This window comes from Enhydra lutris, unplaced genomic scaffold (assembly GCF_002288905.1).
Source record: "Enhydra lutris kenyoni isolate GAN:26980312 unplaced genomic scaffold, ASM228890v2 scaffoldscaffold23, whole genome shotgun sequence".
In the NCBI taxonomy this organism is placed as follows: Eukaryota; Metazoa; Chordata; class Mammalia; order Carnivora; family Mustelidae; genus Enhydra; species Enhydra lutris.
The window spans coordinates 24,441,167-24,469,071 of NW_019154107.1; the positions used below are offsets into that span (position 1 = coordinate 24,441,167).

The following is a 27,905-nucleotide window of genomic DNA, read 5'->3' on the forward strand; positions in this document are numbered from 1 at the left end:
TTTTGCTCTTAAAAATAAGTTTACAGTAAATAACTTCAGGCATATGTTAGTCCTGTTTGTTGAGGTATATGGTTAGGACAAATTCCTAGAAGTAGGAGTGCATGGTCCAAGGGTGAATGCATATGCGATTTCCTGAGATGTCACCAAATTCCTCTCCACAGGGGTCGTAGCATTTTGTGTTTGAGTTAGCAGTGAATGAGGCTGCGCTACATGTCTGCAAAGAAGAGCATTTCAAACTCGGTTGATGTCCTCAGAAATTGCACAAAACTAAGTCGCTGTGAAACAAAATTCGGAAGTCATAAGGAGAAGATACAACGAGATATATGTGGCATCAATGAAAAGGATGAAATAAAGATTTAAAGGTCAAGAAAAATCCTAAACTGAAACGGCATTGTCAATATCTGCAGTAGAGGCAGAGAAAAATAGAATTGGAACTGGGGAGGGGCCCCTGGCTGGCTCAATCAGTAGAGCACCCAACTCTTGATCCCGGGGTTGTGAGTTCGAACTCCACACGGGGAGGGGAGCCTAGTTAAAAAAAAAAATTAAATGCTTCAACTCAAAACCACATTGAGATACCACCTTACACTAGTTAGAATGGCAAATATTGACAAGGCAAGAAACAACAAATGTTGGAGAGGATGTGGAGAAAGGGGAACCCTCTTACACTGTTGGTGGGAATGCAACTTGGTGCAGCCGCTTTGGAAAACAATGTGGAGATTCCTCAAAAAATTAAAAATAGAACTACCCTTTGACCCTGCAAATGCACTACTGGGTATTTACCCCAAAGATACAGATGTAGTGAAAAGAAGTATTTCAGTGTCTGTTTTTTTCTAAATTATTTGACAATAAGTTGAAACACTAGGGGCACCTGGGTGGCTCAGTCGTTAAGCATCTGCCTTCAGCTTGGGTCATGATCCCAGGGTCCTGGAATTGAACCCCTCATTGGACTCTGGTGCACCCCAATGTTCAGCCCAATGTTCACAGCAGCAATGTCCACAATAGCCAAACTGGAAAGAGCAGAGATGCCCTTCAATGGATGAATAGATACAGAAGATGTGGTCCATATATACAATGGAATATTACGCAAACATCAGAAAGAATACCCAACTCTTGCATCAACATGGATGGGACTGGAGGAGATAATGCTGAGTGAAATAAGTCAAGCAGAAAGAGTCAATTATCATATGGTTTCACTTACTTGTGGAGTATAAGGAATAGCATGGAGGACATTGGGAGAAGGAAGGGGAAAAGGAAGTGGGGGGGAAATCGGAAGGGGGGATGAAGCATGAGAGACTGTGGACTCCAAGGAACAAAGGGTCTTAGAGGGGAGGGGAGTGAGGGGATGGGTTGGCCGGGTGATGAGTATTAAGGAGGGCACGTATTGCATGGCATACTGGGCATTTTACATAAACAATGAATATTGGAACACTATACCAAAAACTAATGATGTACTGTATGCTGACTAACATAATAAAAAAAATTTTAATCAGGAAATGCAAATTTAAAAAAAATAAAATGCATGTAGAAAAAATAAAAACAAAATAAAATGTAGGTAGAAACTAAAAAAATAAAATGACACACTTAGAAAAGAATTAGAACTGCAGAAAATTAAATCACTAATACGAAGGATAAATATGATTAGCTGTCTCAGAATTCAGAGGAAAAGAACAGAGACATGACAATGATAAAGGACATAGAAAGATGCTCCAATAACATAATTATAAGTGCTTCTCAGGAAAAAACCACTTAGAACAAATGCAGTAATCCAAATTAGAGTAGAAGAAAATGTCCTAGCATGGAGATTAATTAAAACTCCAAATTAAAAATCCACAGATTGAGAGGAGTTATGATACCACATGCATACACCCATACACACACAGATCCACATTATCCTCACAAAGTTATTTCACTTCAGGGATAAATAAAACCATGTCCTATAAATATTCTGGAAATAAAGACATCTTTTAAAAAAGATGTTAGGAGCCCCAGCTGGCTCAGTTGGTAGAGCATAGTACTCTTGATCTAGGGATTGTGAGTTCAAGCCCTACCTTGGACGTAGCACTTACATAAAATAATACTAAAAGTAATGGGGCACCTGGGTGGCTCAGTGGGTTAAGCCTCTGTCTTTGGCTTGGGTTGTGATCTCAGGGTCCTGGGTCCGAGCCCTGCATCGGGCTTTCTGCTCAGCAGGGAGCCTGCTTTCCCCCGACCCCCGCCTGCCTCTCTGCCTACTTGTGATCTCTTTCTCTGTCAAATAAATAAATAAAATCTTTAAAAAATAATAATAATAAAAATAAAAATAAGATGTTAAATCTAGGAAATCTAAATTTCCTAGATTAATGTTTAGGAATAATCACCATCTCAATTAAATTAGCCTCTTGGCTAATTTGAGTTTGAATTGATGAAATGATTCTAAAATTCATTTAAACATACAGGAATACATTAACGGAAAGAATATATAGGAATATCATAAATAATTTATAAAGAAGAGTATTGGGAAGGGACTAAACCCTCTATCTGGTAAAATCTACTATAAAGCAGCTAAAAGTAAATCACTGTGGCATTGGTAGCAATGTGGAGAGGATATGCATGTAAATATAACAGAAGAGATGGTCCAAAGCCAGATCTTAGTATTTATGTTATATTATGTAAGCAAATCCATGGAAAATGGAAGGATTTTTCTTCTCTTCTTCTTTTTTCTTAAAAAGATTTTATTTATTCTTTTTGAAAGAGCAAGAGAGACAAAGAACGAGAGAGTGAAAGAGCACGTGCCGGGGGAGGAGCAAAGGGTGGAGAAGCAGACTCCTTACGGGCGGACTCCCTACGGAGCAGGGAACCAGACTTGGGACTTGATCCCAGGACCCTGAGATCATGACGGGAACCAAAGGCAGACGCTCAACCAACTGAGCCACCCAGGTGCCCCTGGAAGGATTTTTTCAATAGACACTTTTGTTATGAGCGGTTAACTGTTTAGGCATGTGGAGGGTGTCTATTTATTTATTTGGTGCTGAAACCTGAGATGGAGTGTCTATTTAGATCCTCACTCTATAACATAACAAAATACATCCCAGTAGATTAGGATTTAATAAATTCTAAAATAACCAACCATCAAAACACAAAAGAAAACAGAATTCATCCTTCATATCTGTAAGTTTAAAAGGAATGGGAGAAATTATCAAAAGACAGATACAAGCACCTACACTTTAAATTTATGCTTATCTACAATGCCATAAACAATACTAAAATATAAATTGGAATAAACTATCTGCAGTGAAAATACCAAGGAGGGGGTAATATCTTACTGTACAAATCACTTACAGAAATCAACTACATAAAGGCATGAACTGATCATTCATAACAGAAGAAACTGAAATGGCTAATAAATATCTGAAAAAAGTAATTGATCAGTAATCAAAGAAACACTGCTGCAGATAGCAATGCCATGCTGATTTTTCACCTATCAAGTTAAGGAAGTTTAAAAAGGGGGCACCTGGGTGGCTCAGTGGGTTAAAGCCTCTGCCTTCGGCTCAGGTCCTGATCCCAGGGTTCTGGGATGGAGCCCTGCATCCGGCTCTCTACTCAGCGGTGAGTCTGCTTCCTCCTCTCTCTCTGCCTGCCTCTCTGCCTACTTGTGATCTCTGTCTGTCAAAGAAATAAATAAAATCTTAAAAAAAAAGAAAGTTTAAAAAGTTAGCTTCCTTAATGGCTTAATGTGAGAGTGGGGGCAGTAAGAACTTGGACAGTCTTTTTTTTTTTGAAGGAGGAATGAGAGCTTTGTTCAGATCCTAGGGCCCTAGATAGTCATTCTTAGACATTGTTGATGAAGTATACATTTGTATGATCTCTTGGGCAAGCAATTTGGTAACTTCAATCAAAGAGCTTTAGAAAATCTCCTACTCTCTTACCCCATAATTTTAGTTTTAGGACTCCATCTCAAGGAAATTCTAAAAAAATATGTTTGATACTTTCTGCACAAAAATATTCATCTCCAAGCTATGCATTATATTTAAAAATTAAAAAGTATTACATGCTTCATGTTAGAGGATAACATGACATGAATATAATGCAGTTTTTAAAAATTAAAATGTGCGTATGTATTGAGTAATTGTCTAAGTATTTTGTATTTGCTCATTGACCCCTCACTACAAGGATACTGGTTAGATTCCTTGGCCCTTCCAGGTGCACCCACCACTCTTCTCCAGTTTCTTCTGATTGGTAAGAGCTGCATCAACAGAATCTCTTGCCTTCTATTTTCTGGTTGGGGTAGGGCAATGGAAAGGACCAGGGGAAGGCCGGCAAGGAAGTTTTGGATATTATTTGTCCTGGTTCCCTCTCTGTGAGTTTCCTGTGGGCTGTAAACCTCCCTGAACTAAAGGCCACAGCTTGTGTAGGCAGCCCCTACCAAACACCACCGTCACCAGGTTCTGATAACTGTTCTCTCCCTTTACCCCTTCACAATGATGCCTTCTTGCTCTCACCAGCCTGGGGATACTGACTGATTCCCTGTGGTTTCTCTTCATCTTACTTATCTCTTTTAAAATATTTCCTTTATGGGGCACCGGGGTGGCTCAGTTGTTTAGCATTTGCCTTCAGCTCAGGTCATGACCCCAGGACTCCATCAAGCACCACATGGAGCCTTGCATGGAGCCCCATGTCGGGCTCCCTGCTTGGCAGGAAGCTTGCTTCTCCCTCTTCCCTGGCTTGTGTTTCCTCTCTCGTTATCTCTCTCTCTGTCAAATAAGTAAATAAAAACTTTAAAAATATATATATTTATGTCAGTTTCTTCAAATGATTTAATTAGAGTTTTCTGTTTCCTACCAGATCCCTGACAGATACCATGGCTTATGAGACTTTATATCTGAGGAGATAGACACAGAGAAGTTAAGTAATATGCCCAAGGTCACAAAAGGGAGGAAATAATAATTGTAGGATATGTCAAAATTGTTCCTTTATCTATTTTAAAATAACTTTTATTGTTTTTATTACAAAAGATATACAAAATATACAGTACAAATAAAACGAAGAGAAGAAAATACCCATATTTCCACTCACCCAACCCATCCATTATTTATTTAATAAGATTCCCACATTTTTGTCTCTAGGAAAACTCCTGCTTTTCATCCCAGGCTCTACTTTCAATTGTCTACTCTATAACCTTCATCTGGATGTCTCAAAGGCACTTGAAACTGAACATGTCCAAAATAGGCTCATGATCTTCCAAGTTCTAGCCACAACCAAGTCCTGTCAATTTTACATGTAAATGTCTCTAATATGTCCACAGCTCTCCAGCTGCGACCACCCACCTTAGTCCAAGACACTATCACCTCTTTCTTTGAAGAATTCCAAGCTTTGGTCTCCCTGTATCTATCTACTCTTGTCTCCTTCAGCCCATTATTCACACAGCAGGCAGATAGACCTTTTCAAAATGCAATCTAGTCATAACACCCCCTGCTTAAAACCTTGCAATGGCTTCCACTGCTTAAAATACAGACCAAGGGGCATCCTTTGGCCCAGCTAACCTCAGCAGTTTTGTCTCCTGTGCTCCTTTCCTCCCCTTGCTTAGCTCTACTGTCTGGCTTTTAGCTTCACCAAGGAACCATGCTTCTTTCTACCACAGGCCCTTTGCCCACATTGCTCCCTCATTTTGGCTTTTTTTTTTTTTTTAAGATTTTATCTGTTTATTTGACACAGAGAGAGGGAGACAGCAAGAGAGGAAATACAAGCAGGGGGAGTGGAAGAGGGAGAAAAGGGCTTCCTGCTGAGCAGGGAGCCTGACACAGGGCTCCATCCAAGGGCCCTGGGATCAAGACCTGAGCCCAAGGCAGGCACTTAACAACTGAGCTATCCAGGTGCCCCTGGGACTTTTTTTTTTTTTTTAAGATTTTATTTCTTTATTTGAGCATGAACACAAGCTGGGGGTAGGGGCAGGGGCAGAGGGAGAGAGGGAGAAAGGGAGAAGCAGACTCCCTGCTCAGCACGGGGCCCTATGGGGCTCGATCCCAGGACCCTGAGATAATGACCCCGAAGGCAGACCCTCAACCATCTGAGCCACCTAGGCCCTTTCTGGGACGTTTTTACATACCTCCCCAAAGTTAACCTCCAGAGTGATAAGACACCCTAACACTTTCTTATCACTAGCAGCCTTTCCAACATTACATTTATCAGAGCTTATGTGAACACATCAAGCATGTGGTTGCCTTCTCCTTTACCAGCTCCTCTAGCAGACGGTAGGCTGTCTTGTGTCGCCTGCACATCTCCATCCAGTACTTTGCCCTGTGCCTAGCACATAGTACGAAATCAGTATTTGAATGAAAAGAAATAAACGCAACAGGGATAAAGACAAAGCTGGACGAATCGTATTAGAAAGGTCTGAATTCTTTATATCCATTATTTCCTCTTTTTTTGCTTCAGAGTCTAACAAGATAAAAATGATACTTATTTAGTCATGCATCAACTACTTTTCTAGAAAGTAAAAGCTATTAAAACTGGGTAAATAGGGGCACCTGGGTGATTCAGTCAGTTAAGCGTCTACCTTCAGCTCCAGTCATGATCTCAGGGGCCTGGGATCCAGCCCAGCGTCAGGCTCCCTGCTCAGCGGGGAGTCTGCTTCTTCCTCTCCCTCTGCTCCCCTACATGCTCTCTCTCTCTCAAATAAATGCATTAAAAAAAACTTAAAAAAAACTGGATAAAAAGACTATATCTATATTCCCTTACAGTTTCTTCAACAAGATTGATACACAACTCGAGAAGCAGGAGAAATATTTATAGGTGGGCATGGATTCTAGTTAACTTCCTGGAGTTTTCATCACTTACTCTAGATGTTTTATTTGTTTTGAGGGTTCTAGGGATGACAAAATCAGCTCTAGGCGGATAAAGTGGAAATTTAAAGAAGGGATAAAACTAGCATGAGGCTGGTTGTACAGTAAAATACGTTCACTAAGTATCTTTTTGGTAGGATGGGGAAACACGTGTTTTGTTTGCTTGTGCTCCTTAACTAGCCCTTGATCTTCACTTTTAAAATGCAGGCCCCACTTAACCTGAGATAGCTGGGGGATTTTTTTTTTGTTGTTTATTTTCTTTTTTTCAAAGACTTCATTTACTTATTTAAGAGAGAGCGCGCGCATAAGGGTTGAGGAGGCAGGGATGAGGGAGAAGCTGGCTCCCCACTGAGCAGGGAGCCTGATCAGGGCTCCAGCCCAAGATTCTGGGATCATGACCTGAACCAAAGGCAAAAGCTTAACGGACTGAGCCACCCAGGCGCCCCTGATAGTTGAGTTCTTAATTTTCTTGCCCTTGCTTCGTTTGGGGTCAAGCACCTCAACTTGGACAACCCCACAGAGAATTAATAATCGCCCATTGGCCCCAACGGCTTCCCACTTCACCCCGCCCCCTCCCTAGGGAGGGGGCGCCCGCGGCTGCGCAGACCTCACCCAGCCCCTTGTGACGTCACAAAGGAGCCCACCCAAGTGCGGTGCAGCGGCAGGAGCCCATAGTCCTCGTCCCTGCTCTTTAATTACCCGCTTCCCTTACCCCACTTGGCTCAGTCTTCTTTTAGTCAGGGTATGAGAATAAAGGTGCTAGGCTCAAACCCCCACGGGGCCGCCACTGCGCCCTTGGGTGGCGTCGCCCGCCCTTCGGGGCCGGCGAGAGAGACGGAGCCCCGCTGCGCTAGCCCTAGGCTCCCCCGCCGCCCACTGGGCGGGTCTGCTGGGGCGGCCTCGGGAGCGCGCGGGTACCGGACCCAGGAGCTGGCGAGGCGCGCGCCCGTGGGGGAGGGGCGGGGAGCAGAACGTCGTCACCCGCCCCGCGCGCTCCAGAACCATGAGCTCACACAGCTCGGCCGCCTCCAGAGGCAGTGGCAGCGGGAGGGGCTGCGAGGCGGAGCCCGCGCCTGGAGCCGGGGGAACAGCTTCCCACATCTCGGACCCCGACTCCAACTTGGGCGCGGTCACATCCTCCGCCTCTGGGTCGAGCAGCGGTTCTGAGTGGCGGACCTTCTCCAGTCCGTTTTCCAGCTTCCTGTCGAACGTTTCCATACCGGACCCCGGATACGAGAAGAGCTCCGGCGCGCCCGCCCAACTCGGCTCCACTCCCGGCCCCAGGACCAGCACAGACTCTAGGATTGGTCTCTGGGGCTTCGGCGCCCACGGCCTGAACCACCAGATCCCCATGTCTGCCACCCGCCAGAGCACCGCCGATGGGGCCGCGCCAGCTTCCACCCCTGACGCAGGCCACCCCCGGGTACCGGTACAAAGACCTGCCTCGCTCTCAGGTCCCCCTCTAGCGTCGATATCTGAGTCCACCCCGCCCGCAGTGCTCGTCTGTTCCCGAGAATCAGTACCAGGACGTCCTACATCCACGACCTCTACCCAAGAATTAGGGCAAGGGTTTGTCCTGCCCTTCTCGCCCGGCTTCCTCAGGTTACCGATTCCAGAACCTCTTACACCCAATAACACTCCCGAGGTGTCAGCACTCGGGCTCGCCCCGCCCTCAGTGATCGGCTCTTCTTGGAGTTCGATGCCTGGGCCTCCCGTACCCAATAACTCCCCGCTACTGTCATTGCAAGGATCCTATCAGTTCTCAGGACCCGGCTCTCCCCGACTGTCAGTAGACGCATCTGTTGTGCTCTCGGAGTCCTCCCGAGTGTCGGTGCAAGGGTCGCCCCCGCCCTCAGTGCTCAGTACCCCCCGGAGTTCACTGCCGGGATCTGGCCCGCTCTTGGACTCCTCTCGAGTGTCGGTGCAAGGGTCCGCCCCGCCCTCCAAGCTCAGCTCCCTCCCGGCTCCGCAGCAAGGATCCGCCCAGCTCTCCGAGTCCACCCCGCCCTCAGTGCCCGGCTCCCCCCGGGATTCGGTACAAGGACCTCTTACGCCCAGGAACACCCCCGGAGGGTCGGCACAAGGGTCCACCCAGCCCTCCGTGCCCGGCTCCCCCCGGGATTCGGTACAAGGACTTCTTACGCCCAGGAACGCTTCCCGAGGGTCGGCACAAGGGTCCACCCTGCCCTCAGTGCCAGGTGCCCCCCGAACATCCGCGGAAGGATCGGCTCCGCCCCCGGGCTCCACTGACAGAGCAGTGCAAGGGGCTGCTCCGCCCTCAGTGCCGGGCTCTGCCCGAGTGTCGGTGGAAGAATCGGCTCCGCCCCCGGACTCCCCCCGAGAGTCGGTAGAAGGGCCCGCCCCGCCCTTGGCCCGCTCCACTCCTATACCTACGCCCCGGGAGAGTCTCAGCCAGAGCATGGAGAGTGAGGAGAAGTCGAGTATCGCGGGCCACATGTTCGACGTAGTCGTGATAGGAGGCGGCATCTCAGGTTAGTATGGACCGTAGCGGTAACCTGAGGGCCCCTGGCCGGCCCGGGGTGGGGGGCCTCCAGTAGCGCAGCAGCATATGGGGCGGGCGGGCGGGCGGGCGGGCGGGGGGTCTCTCTTGCATGCTGGAGTGCAACAGTGCCCGGGCCCGGATCCTGCGAGGCGAGAGTGGGGGTTGGGCCAGATTTGCCGGTGGTGTGAACTGGGGGAGGCAGAACAAAAATTTTACTGCTACTATTAAATACTAGCATTTAATTAGCACTCGCTGTGCAGTTATATTCGGTACTTGACTAGTATTTCCTCAATCCTCAGCAGTCCTGTGAGAGGGGTACTCGCCCCCATTTTACAAAACCAAGTAACTGAGGTCTGGAGACTTTCAATTACTTTTCCAGCGGTTGAACCACTTAGCCAGAAAAGGGCTGATGATTTTTTTTTTTCCATTTAAGGCCTTCACTTCTAATCCCTGAGGTGGCTGCTTTGCCTCACTGATTTCACGTCCTTTGCCCTAAACAGAACATCAGTGTTGGGATTTTTGTAGTATTGAAGTAGTAAGAGTGTTATTCTGGTTCTGCTCTTCTGCAAGCTCTTTTCCTTAGAAAATTTGGTAAGTGAAGAAGGAAGAATCGTTTAGTAAAACGTGTTCATTGGTTTTTTTTTGTTTTGTTTTAAAGGAGAGAGGGTGGGCTCTTAGTTTTAACCTGCTCCGGCTGTTTTTTTAGAACTTGCAGGAAGGTGTGGGGCATGTATTACCCAAAGGGAATCCCTTTGTGAAGCAGAGGCCCATAGCTGGTCAGGGAATGCCCTGTTGTGTCCTTTCATAACAGCTCCCAGTGACCGAATCCTGTCCTGTGTGGAGCTGGTGAGCCTGGGTTCCCCTGGTCCTGTCCTAGGTTTGCAGCTGACCAAGTGCATGAGGCTTGCCTGTATCTTCCTGGAAACCTCATCATGACTGATATATTCAATTGTCACTTAGGTTGTCATAATTGCTAAAATTTGAAATTCAGGCATTGTGTTTCAGTTCAGCCCTGGCTAGAGTCCCACATGAATCTGCCCCGATTCCTACTAATTTCTGAAATATACCTGCAGGATCTGATTTAGAAAGAGCCAGAAAGAAGGTGGAAGGGAGTTAAGTAGAATGGCCCACAGTAGCCATTTGTATGCATCATCTGAGGAGGGGGAGAGCATGCTCAAAAATCAATTTTGAGTGGAGATAGCTTGACTTGGTCTCTTGAGGATCAACAGTCTGAATCGCCAGAGGAGAGGTTGGCCTGAGCTGTTGCTTTGACACTCTAGCCAGTGCCCGCAAAAACATGCATGTATGTTGGAACATCAGAGGAAAGCAGAGCATGGTGAAGAGTAAGAAAAAGAAGTAAATTTGTCTTGTTTCCATTCATTCATTCAACAAACACTTGCCAAGTGCGTGCAGTGAAGAGAACTGGTGTTTCGCCAAAACCTAGTCCTCCCATGCATGCCTCCTAGAAGCAATGTGGTAGTTGATCACTGGGAAATAAATGTTCTGATTGTGTGGTCTATGAAGTGATTAGTTCTTTCTCTTCCCCCATCTCCATTATCCACACTTCACAATTTGGGGTTCTTTCTGGAATTTTATCTTTGTCCTTTTCTTGTTCTGTGCTCCCGTATTCCCTAAGAAGCGTTTTTGTCTTGTCTTTTCCCTCTGCCCAATTACCTGTTGTGTCTCCATTTCCACATCTTATTTCTAATAATTGGTCATGAGCCAAGGTGGATTTATCGTGGAGCCGGTGACCATCCTGCTTTATGGCATTTCAACTGCAGGTGCCTTCTGCTCCTCATTCTGAATAAATAGCTTCAGACTGTGTCTTGTATTGGTAACCTTGAATTCTTTTTTCTTAAAGAGGGCACCCAAATCATGTAAGCTTCAGGCCCCTCAAAACCTGGATCTGTCTCTGATCATTATTCATTATTAATTTGTTTCATGTGGGGAAAAGCAGAGGGACTTTATTGCACAGTAGTTCACACACCTATTCTAGCAACCAGCTTCCAGTCCCTTAGTGACAGTGGAAAACCAGGGAGCTTTCTCTAATATCATCTCTCGTCACTCAATTGGAGTGGCTTTAACACCAAAACTGACCAGAAACATTGCATTCTGGCTGTGGTGCTTTCCCAAGATGGTTCACAGCTAAAATTAAAAGTAGATGCAAGTCTGGCTCAGGCTGAACCCTGCACACGGACTGGGTATTTCATAAGCAGGTGAGAGGCGTTATTGCTCAAGGGGTTCTTGAGAACCCCATCTCAGAAACACGTCATCTTTGCCTGTGCTTGGCAGAGTCCTGTGAGCGACTTAATCCCTGTATCAGTTTTAAATGCTTTGGGATATTTCTTAAAACTTCTATCACAACTTGCACACTTTAATATGCTACCGCTACCCACACACTTATAATATATGGCCAATTCTCAGTATCTTCAGTGTCATTGCTTTTATATAACAATGTAGCTCCCAGAAGAGTACAAATTCCAAATGACATTCCTCAAAATCAATCCATAGTAACAGAATTATCTTTCATTTTTGATAACTACCTTGGCTGTATAAAGAATGACAGCATCTTTTTTTTCAATATCAGTTTTAAAGATTATTTATTTGACAAAGAGCACAAGTTGGGGGGAGCGGAAGAAGGAGAAGCAGGGGTTGCGGCGCTCGATCCCAAGACCCTGGGATCGTGACTTGAGCTGAAGACAGATGCTTAACTGACTGAGCCACCCAGGCACCCCAAGAGTGGAAGCATCTTAATATAGCTCTCTCATCATTAAAAAAAACAAAACAAAAACCTTAAAACAGGGATGCCTGGGTAGCCCAGTGGGTTAAGCATCCAACTCTTGGTGGCACAGGTCATGATCTCATGGGTCCTGAGATCAGGTTCTGTGTGGGACTCCATGCTCAGTGGGGAGTCTGCTTGAAGTGTCTCTCTGTCTTCCCCTCTTCCAATCATGTATGTGCATGCATGCTCTCTCCAAAATAAATAAATCTTTAAAAAAAATAAAACAGAGCACGTCTTATAGCCACAAGCCCCCTTTTATTGTCTGCTAATCAATTACATAATTGTATATACTGTGTCAGTAGTGGAGAAGGGAGACCCCCTGCTCATTTGTAAGTAATATAATGGTATCTTTAATATGCTCTGGCCCTTACTTGTCATCCATCATCTATCATCAAGTCCTTCTTGAAACTCCTTTCATTCTGTGACACTTGGATCCTGAATTTTTTATTCCACACTGATCACCCCTTTACTGTTCCTCTCATTGCGCCCATATTTTTGTGAACTTCCAGTTTTGAAACGGCTTGAGGTTCAGCTGTTGATCACTGTTGTGTTCTTATGCACTTTCCCCCTTTCTTACTCATTCTAGGACTTGAGATTTCCCTTATCTATAGAAAGCTCTTAAGTCTCTAGTTTGGATCCGTTTCTTTCTCTGAGATCCTGTTTATAACTTATCTGCTCCTGGGTATTTCACCCTTTAATGTCCTGTTCTTGCTTCATATTCACCATGTCCAAAAGCCTCCTTGACCTCCAACCCAGCTTTTCTTCCTCACTGCCTTGGCTCTGTTCTTGGCACCATAATCCTTTTCACCCAGCCAACAGATCCTTCTAAATCCTTGTTTGGGCTTTTCCTCTTCTCCATTCCCAGTGACTCCCCCATCCTCAGGATAGACTCTGGACTCCTTTGGCTCATCAGGTTATGACCATCTTTCCAGTGGCTACCCTTTACTTTGGGCTCTCCCTTCATGTCCATCCTGCAATGTTCTCCCAGAGTTGATTTTTTTTTTTTTCATTTTGGGCATAGTTGACACATAATGTTACATTCGTTTCAGATATACAACATAGTGATTGGCTAAGTCTATATGTTATTCTAGGCTCACCAGAAGTGTAGTTACCATGTGTACCATTACACTGTAGTACAGTACTATTGATTATATTCCCTTTCATATATGCCGTACCTTTCATCCCCGTGACTTAACTCATTCCATAACCAGACTTGAATTTTTTTTAAGATTTTATTTATTTATTTGACAGACAGAGATCACAAGTAGGCAGAGAGGCAGACAGATAGAGAGAGAGGTGGAAGCAGGCTCCCTGCAGAGCAGAGAGCCCGATACGGGGCTCGATCCCAGGACACCGGGACCATGACCTGAGCCGAAGGCTGAGGCTTTAACCCACTGAGCCACCCAGGTGCCCCCCAGACTTGAATTTTTAAACACTTCTTTCATCACCTTGCTCTTCTGCTCAAGACTTTCCTTCAGTGGTCTATTACCAACCCTTCAAGCTTCCCTCCATATGCTCAGTTGTCAACCCCACTTAGTTAGACAACTAACACCCCCCACTGTCCCCAACATGGAGGCACGCTGCTGTCTTGTCAACGGTGCTACACCATGTTTATTTTGTCCCTTCACCGCTTCCTTGTTTTTGTCTTTCTTAACATGGGAGTGCTTCTCTCTGACTGTTTACATTTTATTCATTCTTCAACACCTGATTAATGACCCTTTTTTTAAAAAAAAGATTTTATTTATTCATTTGAGAGAGAGAGTAAGCGTACACACAGAAGCTGGGATAGGGGGATGGGGAGAGAAGGAAAGTAGAGGGAGAAGTAGACTCCCTGCTGAGCAGGGAGCCCAACACAGGGCTCAATCCCAGGACCCCGAGACCATAACCTGAGCCAAAGGCAGACGCCTCACTATCTGAGCCACCTAGGTGCCCCTAATGACCCTTTCCTTAATCACTCTGGCTGCCCTTGATTTTTCCCTGTTAGTGTTTGTCATCTGTGTCTAACAACGCACACTTATTTTCTGTGTCTATTTCTTGATGTTATTTTAACTATAGCAATTCAGTCATTGACCGTTGATGCTAGTTCTTACTCAGGAGCTGACACAGATACAACAAATGACAGAAACCCAGCGGCATACGATTTTAAAATCTGCCCCAAACCGAGAATTTCTGAATTGGCTGTCTGTAGGGGGAGGAAAAAAGAAAGAGAAGAAAAGAAAAGGGGGAAAAAAACCCACCTTCAGGGGTCAGTGTATACTTCAGAGTCTTTGGGCCCAAGGGCTTTATGCCAGGCAGTCCGGTCCAGTCACCTAAGATTTCAGTCCTCTCCACGGCATGTCCTTGGTGATGATCTGGCTGTAGCTTTGAACACATCTAGGGAAGGGGAAAGCTCTGCTCCTCAGACCAACTTATTATGAGCAGAGATGGCTCTGCTGCCTGGACTCATTGAAGCCCTTTGGGAGCCTCTACCTTATGCCAGGCAGTGGCTAGATCTTGGGGGAAAAGGTCTGATGATGAGTAAGTAGTTTCCCTGCCCATAAGATGCCCCATCCTCGTGCAAGAAGGAATCAAGTAAGAGAATAATCGACATTAGAACAGTGGAAGAAACATTATTGTCATGAGTTTGAACAAGTGCTGGGACCTTGAAAGATAAGTTTCTAAGTGAAAGCACTTCAGTGCTAACGCCGGGCAGTCCTGGGTAGTGGAAGAGTTTTTCCATGGTTTTGGAAATTTTGAAGTGTCACATGGAAAGAGATTATTTCCAACTAGTGTTTAAGTAGAGGACCTCCCCCATATTTTTATCCATGAGCCGAATTCTGCTTAAAGAATTGAGCACACTAGCCACCCAGAAGTCGGGACTGTATAAAATCAGTGGGGATTGAATCCTTTTCATCCTCTGAGGCAGAAAAGCTGTTTTGCAAGAAGGTTGACTAATCCTCTGAATTCCGACAACTGAGTCCCCAACATACCGCAATTTCCCTTTTTGGTGAAATACATCACCCTGAAGAATCCTTCTTGCTGAGAGCATTTTTGGCATTTTAACTCAGAACTTGGCAACAGACAGTTGTGGTTTGGTAGTGATTACGAAAAACATTTACAAATGCTGCTTTTTTGGGGCACCATAGTTATTCAGATACTCTGAGGTTCAGTGCAGATGGGGCACTAATGTTCTGCCTTTTAGGACACGTCTTTGCCTCTATTTTGTGTTTTTTTCTTAAACTAGCATCCTTTCACTTTAGGAACTTTTTTGATGTTGAACAAAGAACGCTAGAATATTTGGGTTCTGATTTTTTTGAAATCTTCATGGTTGAATGAGATGTGGGGTTTAGCTAACATTTAATGGGCCGTTTTCACATGTAGCCAATACTAATTGGCTTGACCCGAAACATAATCCTCAGCTAATGTGAAAAATGCATTTAACAATAGATCTAAGTACAGTGTAATTATATAAGTATCGTACAACTGTAGCATAATTACGTCACAGAGACCCATGATTGAGAAGTTGAAAGGTGGGAGTTTGGGGACGCCTGGGTGGCTCAGTTGGTTGAGCGGCTGCCTTCGGCTCGGGTCGTGGTCCCGGCGTCCTGGGATCGAGTCCCACATCGGGCTCCTTGCTCATCGGGGAGCCTGCTTCTCCCTCTGCCTCTGCCTGCCATTCTGTCTGCCTGTGCTTGCTCTCTCTTCCTCTCTCTCTCTGACAAATAAATAAATAAAATCTTTAAAAAAAAAAAAAAAGAAAGGTGGGAGTTTGTTATTGGCAACTATGGGTCATACAATCTTTGTGCAGGTGTGACATACACATATTAATCTATATATAACCAGTCTTACCAGTTTTTGGATTCAAGTGTACCCAGAAAGACTGAGGTTCTGTTGTAGTTTTTTTTTTAAAGATTTTATTTATTTATTTGACGGACAGAGATCACAAGCAGGCAGAGGCAGGCAGAGAGAGAGGGGAAGCAGGCTCCCCGGCCCCCCGAACAGAGAGCCCTAGATCCCAGGACCCCAAGATCACAACCTGAGCCGAAGGCAGAGGCTTTAACGCACTGAGCCACCCAGACGCCCCCTGTTGTAGTTTAAAAAAAAATTTTTTTTAAACATTTTTATTTATTTACACAAGCAGGGGGAAGGGCAGAGGGAGAAGCAGACTTCCTGCTGAGCAAGGATCCCAATGCAGGGCTCCATCCAGGACCCTGGGACCCTGACCTGAGCCAAAGACAGACGCTTAACCGACTGAGGCACCCAGGCAGCCCCTGTTGTCATTTTATATCACATACAAGGGTTTGCAAGAGCACAGACATCCAGGCGGCACGTGTTTGAAGACTGTGCTTGCGTGTACGAGATGGGTAGGTTTCATAATGACAGCTCCTTCTCATGTTAGGTTTGAGTGATCAGAACTGCGCAAAATGAGCCAAAAGAAGTTTAGTTACATTTTTTACTACTGTAAGCTTTGAGACAAGTTGATGGTTAGGACTGTTCTTTGCCCTTATGGCGAAAAATATTTTATAGTTTTGCCAGGAATTTGTATTTTCTTCTGGATGATCTGTTCCTTATTATGTTGCCATTTGGCATTATGAATTAGGGCAGCTTAAAATCTTTTTTTCCCACATTTTAAAACAATTTTTTTAAAGATTTTATTTATTTATTTGTCAGAGAGAGAGGGAGAGAGAGAGAGCACAGGCAGACAGAATGGCAGGCAGAGGCAGAGGGAGAAGCAGGCTCCCTGATGAGCAAGGAGCCCGATGTGGGACTCGATCCCAGGATGCCGGGATCATGACCTGAGCCGAAGGCAGCTGCTTAACCAACTGAGCCACCCAGGAGTCCCTAAAACAATTTTTTAAGTCATCTCTATACCCAGTGTGGAGCTCGAACTCACGGTCCCGAGATCAAGAGTTGCACACTCTACCGACTATGCCAGCTAGGTGCCCCAGGGCAGTGTAAAATCTTTAAGCTGTGGGTTTTGTCATCTATACAATTAGAGGTTGGATTAAGTTGGACTATGTTATATGTGATGTATCTTCCAGCATCTCTTTTAGTAATTAGTAGTCGTCCTACTGTCTGTCTCTTCAGCTTTCTCTTTTGAACATCCTCCTCTACACATTTTTCCCTCCGTGTTGTATTCTGGAAACAGTTTGCATGATCTCTCACACTGACATCCTACACTAACTTAATTAAATCCGAGTCTGGGGCTCTCTTACACATGCTCATTCACACCTTCTCCATGACTTCTCTCAGCCTTAGTTTCAAAGCCCTTTGGTAGTTGTTGCTAAGCCAAAGTAAACAAAACCCCACTTTATAGCAATAATTAATCAATTGATTCGGTAAAAGTGTCAATAAGAACGTAAACATCAGATGATAAGCTTTGAGAGTTGAGTTTATTACATATTAACCATGTTCAAAGGTCACAGAATTACAGCCTGTAAGCCCTTACAGGGACCAACACAGAGGCTCCGAGGGATCAATTAAATTACCAAATGCCAAAAAAATTCTTGACTTTGGACCCTTAAACGTTGACCATCAGGGCAGTGCTGCTTCTTTACCCTGCCTCGCTGGGCTTGCCCCGTAGGCCCCTCCCTAGAACTGAAGTAAACTTTATTTTTGCTTTACTTTGACGCTTGATGCTCTAAAACACAGTGATAACTATTGTGGCACAGTAATTTATGTTTTAGAATATGTTACATAGCCTGTTACTGCTGCACAAACATTTTTACTTAAAAAGATGGGACTCCCTATTAAGGTCAAATGACTTTCATATGAAGAATTTATTTCCTTTTTGAAAGGTCCATACCTGGTGTGTTTAGGATCATGTGGAGCAGTTGTTTGACTAGTTTCCATCAGTGGTTCTTAACCTTTTGGATCCTGTCTCCCTTTGAATATCTGATGAAAGCTATTGAAACTTTCCACCATGGGGCGCCTCAGTGGCTTGGTACGTTGAGCCTCTGCCTTCAGCTCCGGTCATGGTCTCAGGGTCCTGGGATCGAGCCCCAAATCGGGCTCTCTGTTCAGTGAGGAGCTTGCTTCCCCCCGACCTCTCTCTGCCTGCCTCTGCCTGCTTGTGATCTCTGTCAAATAAATAAAATCTTAAAAAAAAGAAACTTTACACCAAAAAATATGAGTTTTTACTCATAGACTTTTTCCTCCTGCCCCAGGCCAACATCAGTTGTTACGGAAACGTCTTCAGCATCACTGTCCCTGTAGTGTAACTATTTGGGGCTGAGACTGAGAGTTCGCAGAAGTGGTGGAAAAATGAGAATTCAAAGGATTGACTAAGTCATTAGACAGTTACAAGTAATGACTGTGTACATAGACAATGATTAAAAACAGTCAAGACATCTAGGCTGAAAAATAAGGCATATGTGCCTCCTATATTAAGTCCATGATAAGTTAAGCAGTGAACCTGACATGTTTTGGAAAAAATGAATGTGGGGAGACAACACAGGTGAAGAAAATGGAAGGCTGTGGTGGTTGATGTGATTTTTTTTTTTAAATAGTTTTCCAAGATTGGTATTTACAGATTTTAGGTATTGAAATTAAGCCACTAATATTAAATATATATTTGTTATTTAACATGCAGTTGTTTTTTTTAAAGATTTTATTTATTTATTTGACAGAGATCACAAGTAGGTGGAGAGACAGGCAGAGAGAGAGAGGAGGAAGCAGCCTCCCCGCTGAGCAGAGAGCCTGATGTGGGGCTCGATCGCAGGACTTTGGGATCATGACCTGAGCGGAAGGCAGAGGCTTTAACCCACTAAGCCACCCAGACATCCCTTTAACATGCATTCGTGAAAGCCTATGCTCCTCGGTCATTGGAAGCATTTGACAAAATTCAGACCCAAGTAGAAGAGTGAATTCTCTAGTTTATCTGAGAGTCCACTTGTCTCTCCACTGACCAGGTGATGCCCAGGAACTTTCTGTGCCATTCCAACTAGAAATCTGAAATGCTGTTGGCATCTGAGGTTGGTTCAGGAGGTCAGTGGTGGGACAGACAAGGGAAGCAGGAAATGACAGACAAGGATAGGATTTCTTGGAGGAAGTAAGACTTGACAGAAGTGTTGTGGGTTTTCGGTGAATTCTGAAATGCAACAAAAACAACTTTTTCTTTTCTTTTTTTTTTTTTCTTGTCTTCTTTTTTCTTACCGGTAAGTCATTTATTTTGTTTTTAAAATTAGAAATATATTTTTTAATTGAGGTATAGTTGACACATCAAGATGACGTTTAAGGTGACCATTTCCAGGTTAAATGGGTTTTCTTTGAGCCGTGGCTTAAATTCCAGAATTTTTCTTGCATGCCTGTCCGTGTTTGCTCATTCATTCACTCATTCATCCATTCATTTGATGAATATTTGTTGATCGCGTGCTCACTGCACACCGGGAGCAAAATTTCTGTTTTCCTGCTTTGGGAACATTGCTTCTAAACCTTTGGTAAGAGGTGATGTTTGACTATACTTTTTATTGTCCTCAGAGTGTGGAGTCCAAGAGTCCAAACGTGCAGTTATATAAGAATTCTGTTGGCCAGAGATCACATTGCTGAATAATAGAAAGTTAACTTTAAAAGCTTAATATGTGATACACAATCTACATATTCCTAGGTGGTGATGAATGTGAACGTTGAAGAAAAATGTCACTTCTAAGAATTAAGAGGAAGAACTAGCAGAGCCAGCAGAGCATAAGCGGTAGCTGCCCTCAAGTTTGCTTCAGAACTCTTAGCTTGTGCTCCAGGCATCGTTCACCTGGGTCCCTGTCCAGGGGAGTTTATAACTATCAATATTTGGACACTCTTATAAGAGATGAAAACAGCTTTCCCAAAGTGTGTTTCGAGGAGTAATGTTTTTTAAAAAGGCAGAAGGTTGGAGCACCTGGGTGGCTCAGTGGGTTAAAGCCTCTGCCTTCGGCTCAGGTCATGATTTCAGGGTCCTGGGATCGAGCCCCGCATTGGGCTCTCTGCTCAGCGGGGAGCCTGCTTCCTCCTCTCTCTCTCTCTGCCTGCCTCTCTGCCTACTTGTGATCTCTGTCTGTCAAATAAATAAATAAAAATCTTCAAAAAAAAAAAGAAGATCAATTTTAAAAAAATAAATAAAAAGGCAGAAGGTGGAGAAATACTGAATTGAACGGGTCTCTTCACTGCAGGACTTATTAGGGCCCTTTATTATGCCAGCATGTGCCACACATTTCCCAGAAGGAGAAATGACGTATGTTGCAACATCCATGAACATTGATACTTCTCCCCTGAGCATCTTGAGGACTAGTGTTCCCATAAAATATTTTTGAAACTATCACTTTAAACCACAGTGCATCTTAGTGTGCAGAATCAGGGACGGCAGTGTGGAGGGCCCTTGGTATATATATTTTTAAAATTTATTTATTTAATGGAGAGAGAGAACATGAGTGGGGAGAGGGGGCAGATGGAGAGGGAAAAGCAGATTCCCCACTGAGCAGGGAGCCCGATGCGGGGCTCAATCTCAGGACCCCAAGATCGTGACCTGAGCCGAAGGCAGACGCTTCACCCACTGAGCCACCCAGGTGCACCCATCCCCCACCCCTTGGTATATTTTTAAAGTTTCAGTAAAAGAATGGGGTGGATCATGAATTAAGGGGTAATTGCATTCCCAAACTCGGATGAAATCCATTTATCTAGAGTGAAGATGAATGCTGAACAATAATCAAATAAATTAGGACTGTCTAGACAACCAGTCTGTCGAATTACAGGCAAATTGAAGTTAATTGTTAGTTTTCATCTATTTATCATTTGAGACAGCACTGTCTTTTTAGCTTATCAAAGAGATTAGAAGATTTGGCATTTTCAAAAGCAGAGAATTATTTCTCTGAAAGGAAGGACAAATTGCAGTTGGACGTAGGGATGGATACATAGATTGGAACGGTTATATGTGTCCAGGACAAGTTCGTGTATACACTGATACTCTCTGTTCCCTTTTGCTAAAAAGTACAATACTGGATCAGAGACCAGAAAATGTACTAGTAGTATAGACTCCGCTGGCTGGCTTCGACACAAAGGTTAAAATGATGTGGCGCCCTGTCCTTGTCAGTCTCCTTAGCTGCTCGAGATGAATACAATCTAAGCATTAGAAACTTCCCTGTTGCCCTCATCCAGGTGAGCATGGTTTCATTTTCTCAGTATGAGATTATTCTATTCATTGCAACAAGCATTTAAGCACCTGCAACATGGCAGGGTCTGTTCTAGGGATGCAAAGACGTATAACACATTTCTGTTCTCAAAAAAGTCGTAACACACTAGTTACGAGTCAGATCTCTGGGCAAGAGATCATGGTGCCTTGGGCGAGGGCAAAAGGCCACTGTGGCTTGGACCAGGGTGTCTGTAGTCGCAATGGGAAGCAGGCAGATTCAGAGCATAGTCTGAGGCCACAACCAAGAGGACCTGCCCCTCGAATGGATGAGGTAAGTGACAAAAGGAGAAGAATCAGGAATAGCTTCGAGAGTTTTGACCCGAGCGTCTTAAGTAAATGGTGGTGCCATTTACTGAGTTGCAGAGGGCCAGGGGGGAGGACTGAGTTCTGGGGAGATAGTAAGTGTCCTGCTTGAGACGTATTGAGCTGGAGATGCCCCTGTGACCCACCTTGCTTGGGGACTTCATTCTAGTGCAGGTGCCATAAACGCTCCGTGTCTGGTGCCAGGTGGCACTGGGCGGGAAGAAGAAAAATAAAACAGGCTGACGGGGACAGAGTGTGACAGAAGATGAAAACACCTGCCTGTATTGAAAGTGTGTTCCCCGGACACTTGTCACGAGGAATGGGCTCTGTTTCAAGGTTTGTTCTAGTGAAGGAGTGGAAAAGACACCAGATCATCTGTTGTGGAAGCAAAACCAGAAATTGAACTGGAAAGGGTAGCACGAGTCAAATGGACGAATTGCTTCTTTTCTGTCAAATAAAGTAATATGCAGGTCCTTGAGGAAGGACAGTGAAGGGAAGGGGCCCTCAGAGAGCTAGAGGAGGCGGGGCTAAGTGTGAGGCTGGGTTCCACAGTAACAGATTTCTATCCCAGGAAGCAGAGAACCATTTCTTCCAAGGCTTCATTGCAGGTATGATTAATTCCATCACCAGGTGCACCGCATGGGTGAGATCATTGCCTGTACGGTTTCTATGGGGAGGTTAGGCACGGCCGGACGTTGAGAGGCAGTGCAGAATCTGCTGGAACGTCATTTCCAAGGGCAGTGGCTTTAAGAAGCTGGAGCTTGGTCTGAGGTTGCCATAGCAGCACCGCTGCTGCCTGCCTCCTCCATCTCCTCCGGGCCCTCCTGGCCCAATAACCAGCAGTAATTAATTAATTAATTAATTAGATAAAAAAGAAAGAAACTAAAGAAAGTATTTTGCTTCTATTTGCTCTATAGTATCTCAGATCGAGCACGATTTTTCAGTATTGTTGTATAAAACAAAAAACAGTTGCCTGAACTCTCAGACGATGTGTTTTTATTTTTTTTAAAGATTTTATTTATTTATTTGACAGGCAGAGATCACAAGTAGGCAGAGAGACAGCCAGAGAGAGAAAGGAGGAAGCAGGCTCCCTGCTGAGCAGAGAGTCTGATGCGGGGTTCCATACCAGGACCCTGAGATCATGACCCAAGCCGAAGGCAGAGGCTTTAGCCCACTGAGCCACCCAAGCGCCCCGGCGTGTGTTTTTAAAAGCAGCCTGGCTTTTTTTTTTTAAACCTATCTAATATATCCTTTCACCTGTTTTATTCTGGTTTATGTGAAACCCAAATGATAGAAGAAATATCGGGAGAGGAACTGTATTGTTTTAAACTCCTCGTTCCTATTTAAGCTACTTAATTGCAGAGTGATTCAAGATTTGTGCCCTGCTCCTCTGATTTTCCTGTTTTTCAGATTTTTTTTTTTTTGCATTTTAAAAATGATCAGATCCTGATTTACACAGTAAGTCTTGATCAAACTCTTTGTGAACATGACTTCTCCGGGCTCTTAACCCTCATAGAAAACCACAGGACGTTTGAGAGTCCTGGGCTCTTTCCCTTCTAAGGAGTTTGCTTTGCCATGATTTGGGAGAGGAACAGCTCTAGGTGCACGTGCAATGAATGGTAGATTCTACCAGTGCCCACTTAGACCTCTTCCCTCCAAATGGAGGTTCTCCGTGGGAGAACCAGAGACTTTAGGCACAAGGACACTTGTATCTCATACACCTGCTGATTTAATACACACTCTCCCCTCCCTGACTTTATCCCTCTCCTCACAGATCTGAGGCCGAGAGTTTATACCTCTAACAGTGTGTGGGGGAGCCGGCTTCTACTGGCTGGGGAGGCCTTTTTCCAATTCCACATTTGGTGATACCACGTGGGTAGCTTGAAATAAGTAGTTTGAAATCAGACATCATGGGAATGTCTATACACCACAGAAACCCCAGTGGTACAAATCAGGTGCCCTCTCCCTCCCCACAGCCCAGAGATGGTTGTTAACCATTTAGCAGCATACCACTGTAACAAACCCTTTCCTTATTTTGGCAGGGGAGGGGGGGATGGTGCCTACCAGGAGGGTTGGGTGGGAGGCAGGTCTCTTCTATCACTCAGGATTCCATGTGGCAATGAAATGATGGAAAATGAATGAAATGAGGAGCTATGGCATTCAGTGGTCTTAGCTTTGGCTAATCTATTTTTCTTTGGAAAAAGATGAACATTAAATCTATATGAGATTTATTGTTCTGTTCATAACAAATATGAAAATTAAAGAATTTGAGTATAAAATCTTTTTTATGGAAGGAATCAGTCACGGAGAGGAAAGGTCCAGCATAAGGAATATAGTCTATGGTATTGTAATAGTGTTGTATGGTGACAAATGGTAGCTACCCTTGTGGGGAGCCCTATATTTCAATTAAAAAAATAATAAAATCCATTTTGCAATAGCTACATTGTATTTGGTGACTTGTCTTCAGACTTAAAAGCCTTTTCTTTTCTAAAAATTTTATCCCATTTACAAAAAAAAAAAAAAAAGCTAAGTAAATATTTTGAAAGTTAAAGGCAGAAGCCTTTAAGCTAATCTGTGGAGTTGACAATTGAGATATGACTTTTTTCTGTGAATGATTATTGAGTTTTGTGGTGATGGGGGAGGTGATACATAGTGATACACCGAGTAAGAACAAAATAGGAGTTAAGGAGTATCCAAGACTTTCACCTTGAAGCAGGCGTCAGTTTTATTCAAATCAACAGCCACAGTTATAATAGTAGAAAAACCTTCCTGGACTGTAAATATTTGCCTGTGCCTTATTTTCGACTTACTGAATTATCTATTCAAAATTAATTATTAATTATTATTCAGAAACAAGTTTTTGGGCCCCTGGGTGGCTCAGTCGGTTAAGCATCTAACTCTTGATTTTGGCTCAGGTCATGATCTCAGGCTTTTGAGAGATTTTTCTCTCTTTCTCCCTCTGCTCCAACTCCTCGTGTGTACGCACACTCTTTCTCTCTCAAATAAATAAATCTTTAAATAACTTTTTTTTTAAAAATGGCCCTAGCTTTTATTTCCATATTCGGTATTTTCTAATCTTTCAATTATTGTGGAAGTTCCTTATCTTGTTCACAATAAACACACAAACTGAAACATCGGAACCCCATTTATTCAGTGTTGTAGAAGAAATATTTTTTCTAGATAACTTACATCTTCCCTCTTCAAATTCCTAGACATTTTTAAAGATTTTATTTATTTGAGAGAGAGAGAGAGAGAGCGAGCGCGCATGAGACACTGAGCATGGAGTCCTATACGGGTGCCATCTCACAACCCCAAGATTGTGACCCAAGCTGAAATCAAGAGTCGGATGCCCAATGAACTGAGCCACCCAGCCACCCCCAAGACCTTTTTAAAAGCATTTTTTTTCTGAAATCCTTTTAAAATGTTTTAAATATTTTCTTTATTTCTTAACTAAGAGTTGAATCTTTCCTTGCTGAGATAGGCCCAATCATTTTCTTGGAATGCAGCAACAGCCCTTGTGGTCAGCTTTTTAATTTTGTTTATATCCAAAAATGACTTTTTCCCTGGTGTGGTCATTGTCCCAACTCAGCTCGTTCTGCTCCCCCCAATCCCCTCTAGATTCCCCAGTGGGGCTTATTCTTTATTGGCACTGAACGCCACTCGCCAAACTCGTTTAGTGTTACACATTAAATATGATTTTTCTCAGGCTCCGAGTGAGGGTGTGAGAAGTAAAACCATTGACTTTTGTGGAGACTTTGTTGTGGTCATTTTGGGTGCTTGGCTTTCTCATCTGGTATATGGGGACAATGAAATCAACTCCCAGGGATGATAACAGGCAAGGCACATGAACCTGATCTGTATATGTAGTCCCTAACCAGCTGCTAGGCTGCCTTAGGAGCCAGGAGCCGGACGCTGTGGGACCCACGGCTGCTGGAGGTCAAAGCCATCTCAGCTTCTTTGTAGGTGGCATGCAGAGGGCGACTTTGTCCTTTAGAGGAGGAGCTACCAACCGATGAACTCCAGTAAACCCTTGGCTTTATTTTTCTAATTTGTTTATAGTTTGATTAAGACGAACAAGGAAGAAAGGAACCTTTTTGTATCTGAGTTTCTCTGGATTTAAATATAGAGTGGTACTTTGACATCAGAAGATCTGTGCATCAGTAGGCTTTTAATATCAACTTCATCCTTTTTTTAAATGACCCTCAGCAGAAGAAGCCTTTGGCTCTGTCCCTGAGAACACATTGCACCAAGGTTTGCAGACATTGGTTTGAATTTATTTAAATGTCACAGGATGGATGCTTTCTTTATGAGCAGATTCCAAAGATTCGTTGCATACCTAAATCTTTCATGAATGTCGGCAGTGTAATGTTACATTGTACTTGAAGGGGTCAAAACTACATACAAGTATTAGCAGATAGCAGTGCTCGATATTATGGTTTAGCCTCCCTACATTCTAGATCTTCTAAACCCAGATTCATCCTTGATTCTGTATATGGACAAAATGCTGTGTCGGTCTGGGTCCTCTGAGAGCAGACGTCAAGACAGAACTAACCATGTATGAGATTGATTATGGGAAAAGCCTGCAACGGATAAAGAGGGGGAGAGAACAGGAGTGGGCAAGTCGTTAAAAAACAAGAAAACAAAAACAAAAACCAGGGCAGTCCTGTAGGATTTCCTACAATCTGGCTTTTCTTGATTGCATCCCAGTAGTACTATTTAAACATGTTCCTCTGGCCCTAAAGTAGATCTAGAAGCTTGATCACATTAGAATTTAGTATTTGCCCCTTGTCTCCCTCCCCTTCTTTCCTTCCTAATGACTTCATAGATGCTGGTGTGTTGTTCCATCAGGAGGCAGATAACATCTGGTTATCTCTCTTTTTTTATGTGATGTTAGCAGATGTTGATGCTTATTACACTAGGTCCATCGGTTGATTAGGCATTGCAGGGTGCTGATGTTCTAATTTTATTTGTCTTCACTGATTAGCTAGCATGCTTTTAGACGCAGAACCTCCCTTTGTTAGCTATTTGGTTGCTTTGCAGTTCACTGCAAGTAGGAGAGGTAGGATGAATGCCAGATGCTTTGCTTTTCCTTTAGGCATTTCTAAACTGGTAAGGTGGTTCCTTAACCTTCTCCAAAGAACCAGGGAGAGTTTTTTTTTTAAATTGGTTTAGTATTATTAGGAATTCATGGATTTCAACCACCGCAGTTATTTTGTATTTTTCCCCTGCCCTATCTCCCTCCTGCAGTTGTTAATTTGATTTGATACTTAGATTGTTCCATCTTTGGCCAGTTGGAGTCTCTATAGGTAGGTTCCTGACCCTTTTTGTCACAATAATAATGTTAATCTGCAACATTTCCCTTTTCTGGTATTACTGTATTAGCTTATTTAAACCCATCTTTTATGACAGTTTTTATTTAGATGTGAAAAACCCATTCTCAGCTTTGAGCCAACGAATAGTGTGATGCATGGTTCCTACCTTAGGTAACTTTGAATCTGGTGGGAAAAACACGCCCTAGCAAGCATATAATTCAGATAGAAATCATAAGATGTGATTATAAGGGTTTTGTTTTGTTAAGTAGGCGCCACACTCAATGTGGAGTCCAACGTGGGGCTCGAACCCACAACCTTGAAGTCAAGACCTGAGCTGAAGTCAAGGGTCAGACGCTTACCTGACTGAGCCACCCAGGCGCCCCTACAATGGGTTTTTAAGTTGAGAAAAGCACAGATATACTGAGGGCTGGTGTAGCCAGGGGAAGTTTCCAGGAAAACAAACTCTTCTGTTTATGCAATCAGGTTTTCTGGAAGAAGGGCACAATAAAGGTTGATTTAGGGGTTCAGCACCTTCTCTTAAATAGGATTTCATTATCACCAAAAATACATATATTTTAAAAATAATTACATTTTGTCAACCAACCTTATGAGAGATGATAAAATTATGATAATGTAATATAGGCTAGATTATCAAATTGGTGGCTCAATCGATCACAGTATGGTCAGACTTTATTAAAAAGATAGCAAAATGAAGGGTTACGTATGATGCCCTGCTTTCATTTTATGTGTAGTTCTGCCTAACTCCTGGCTATCTCACATTTGGGTCTTAATATGTTCCTTGATTTCGTTTTTGTTTTTCCTTTTAGGATTGTCTGCTGCCAAACTCTTAGCTGAACATGACATTAACGTTTTGGTTTTAGAAGCACGGGACAGAGTTGGAGGGAGAACATACACCGTGAGGGTAAGTGATGACACTTACATGTAATATCTCACTCACACTAGAGGGGGGGCACTGGAAGTCCCAGAGCTCGAGGTGATCTCAGGGGTTCATGTAGTGAAGCCATTTATCCTCCAGAGCCCTAAACTG

At 43.8% G+C, this 27,905-nt stretch overlaps 2 protein-coding genes across 2 annotated transcripts in view; both read left to right on the forward strand.

Moving 5' to 3' along the window:
- The first annotated feature begins 8,130 nt into the window (after positions 1-8,130).
- LOC111150401 (proline-rich protein 36-like) lies at positions 8,131-9,169 on the forward strand. The gene is made up of 2 exons (XM_022507821.1): positions 8,131-8,943; positions 9,011-9,169. Exons 1-2 carry the CDS (start codon positions 8,170-8,172, stop codon positions 9,167-9,169), a joined length of 933 nt encoding a protein of 310 aa, XP_022363529.1. The 5' UTR covers positions 8,131-8,169.
- LOC111150422 (monoamine oxidase A) overlaps positions 9,119-27,905 on the forward strand; it is a 67,643-nt gene continuing 48,856 nt past the window's right edge. The window contains exons 1-2 of the mRNA XM_022507860.1: positions 9,119-9,310; positions 27,685-27,779. Of these exons, the coding sequence (XP_022363568.1) occupies positions 9,238-9,310; positions 27,685-27,779 (168 nt within the window). The 5' untranslated portion in view covers positions 9,119-9,237. The remainder of the gene's footprint in view (positions 9,311-27,684; positions 27,780-27,905) is intronic.

What these genes read in the sequence shown, in the direction of transcription:
- LOC111150401 (XM_022507821.1), top strand. Translation starts at nt 8,170, where the DNA reads ATGTCTGCCACCCGCCAGAGCACCGCCGATGGGGCCGCGCCAGCTTCC. An exon ending in CCGGCTCCCCCCGGGATTCG is followed by an intron (nt 8,944 to 9,010) that starts GTACAAGGACTT and finishes CCCTGCCCTCAG; the next exon opens with TGCCAGGTGCCCCCCGAACA.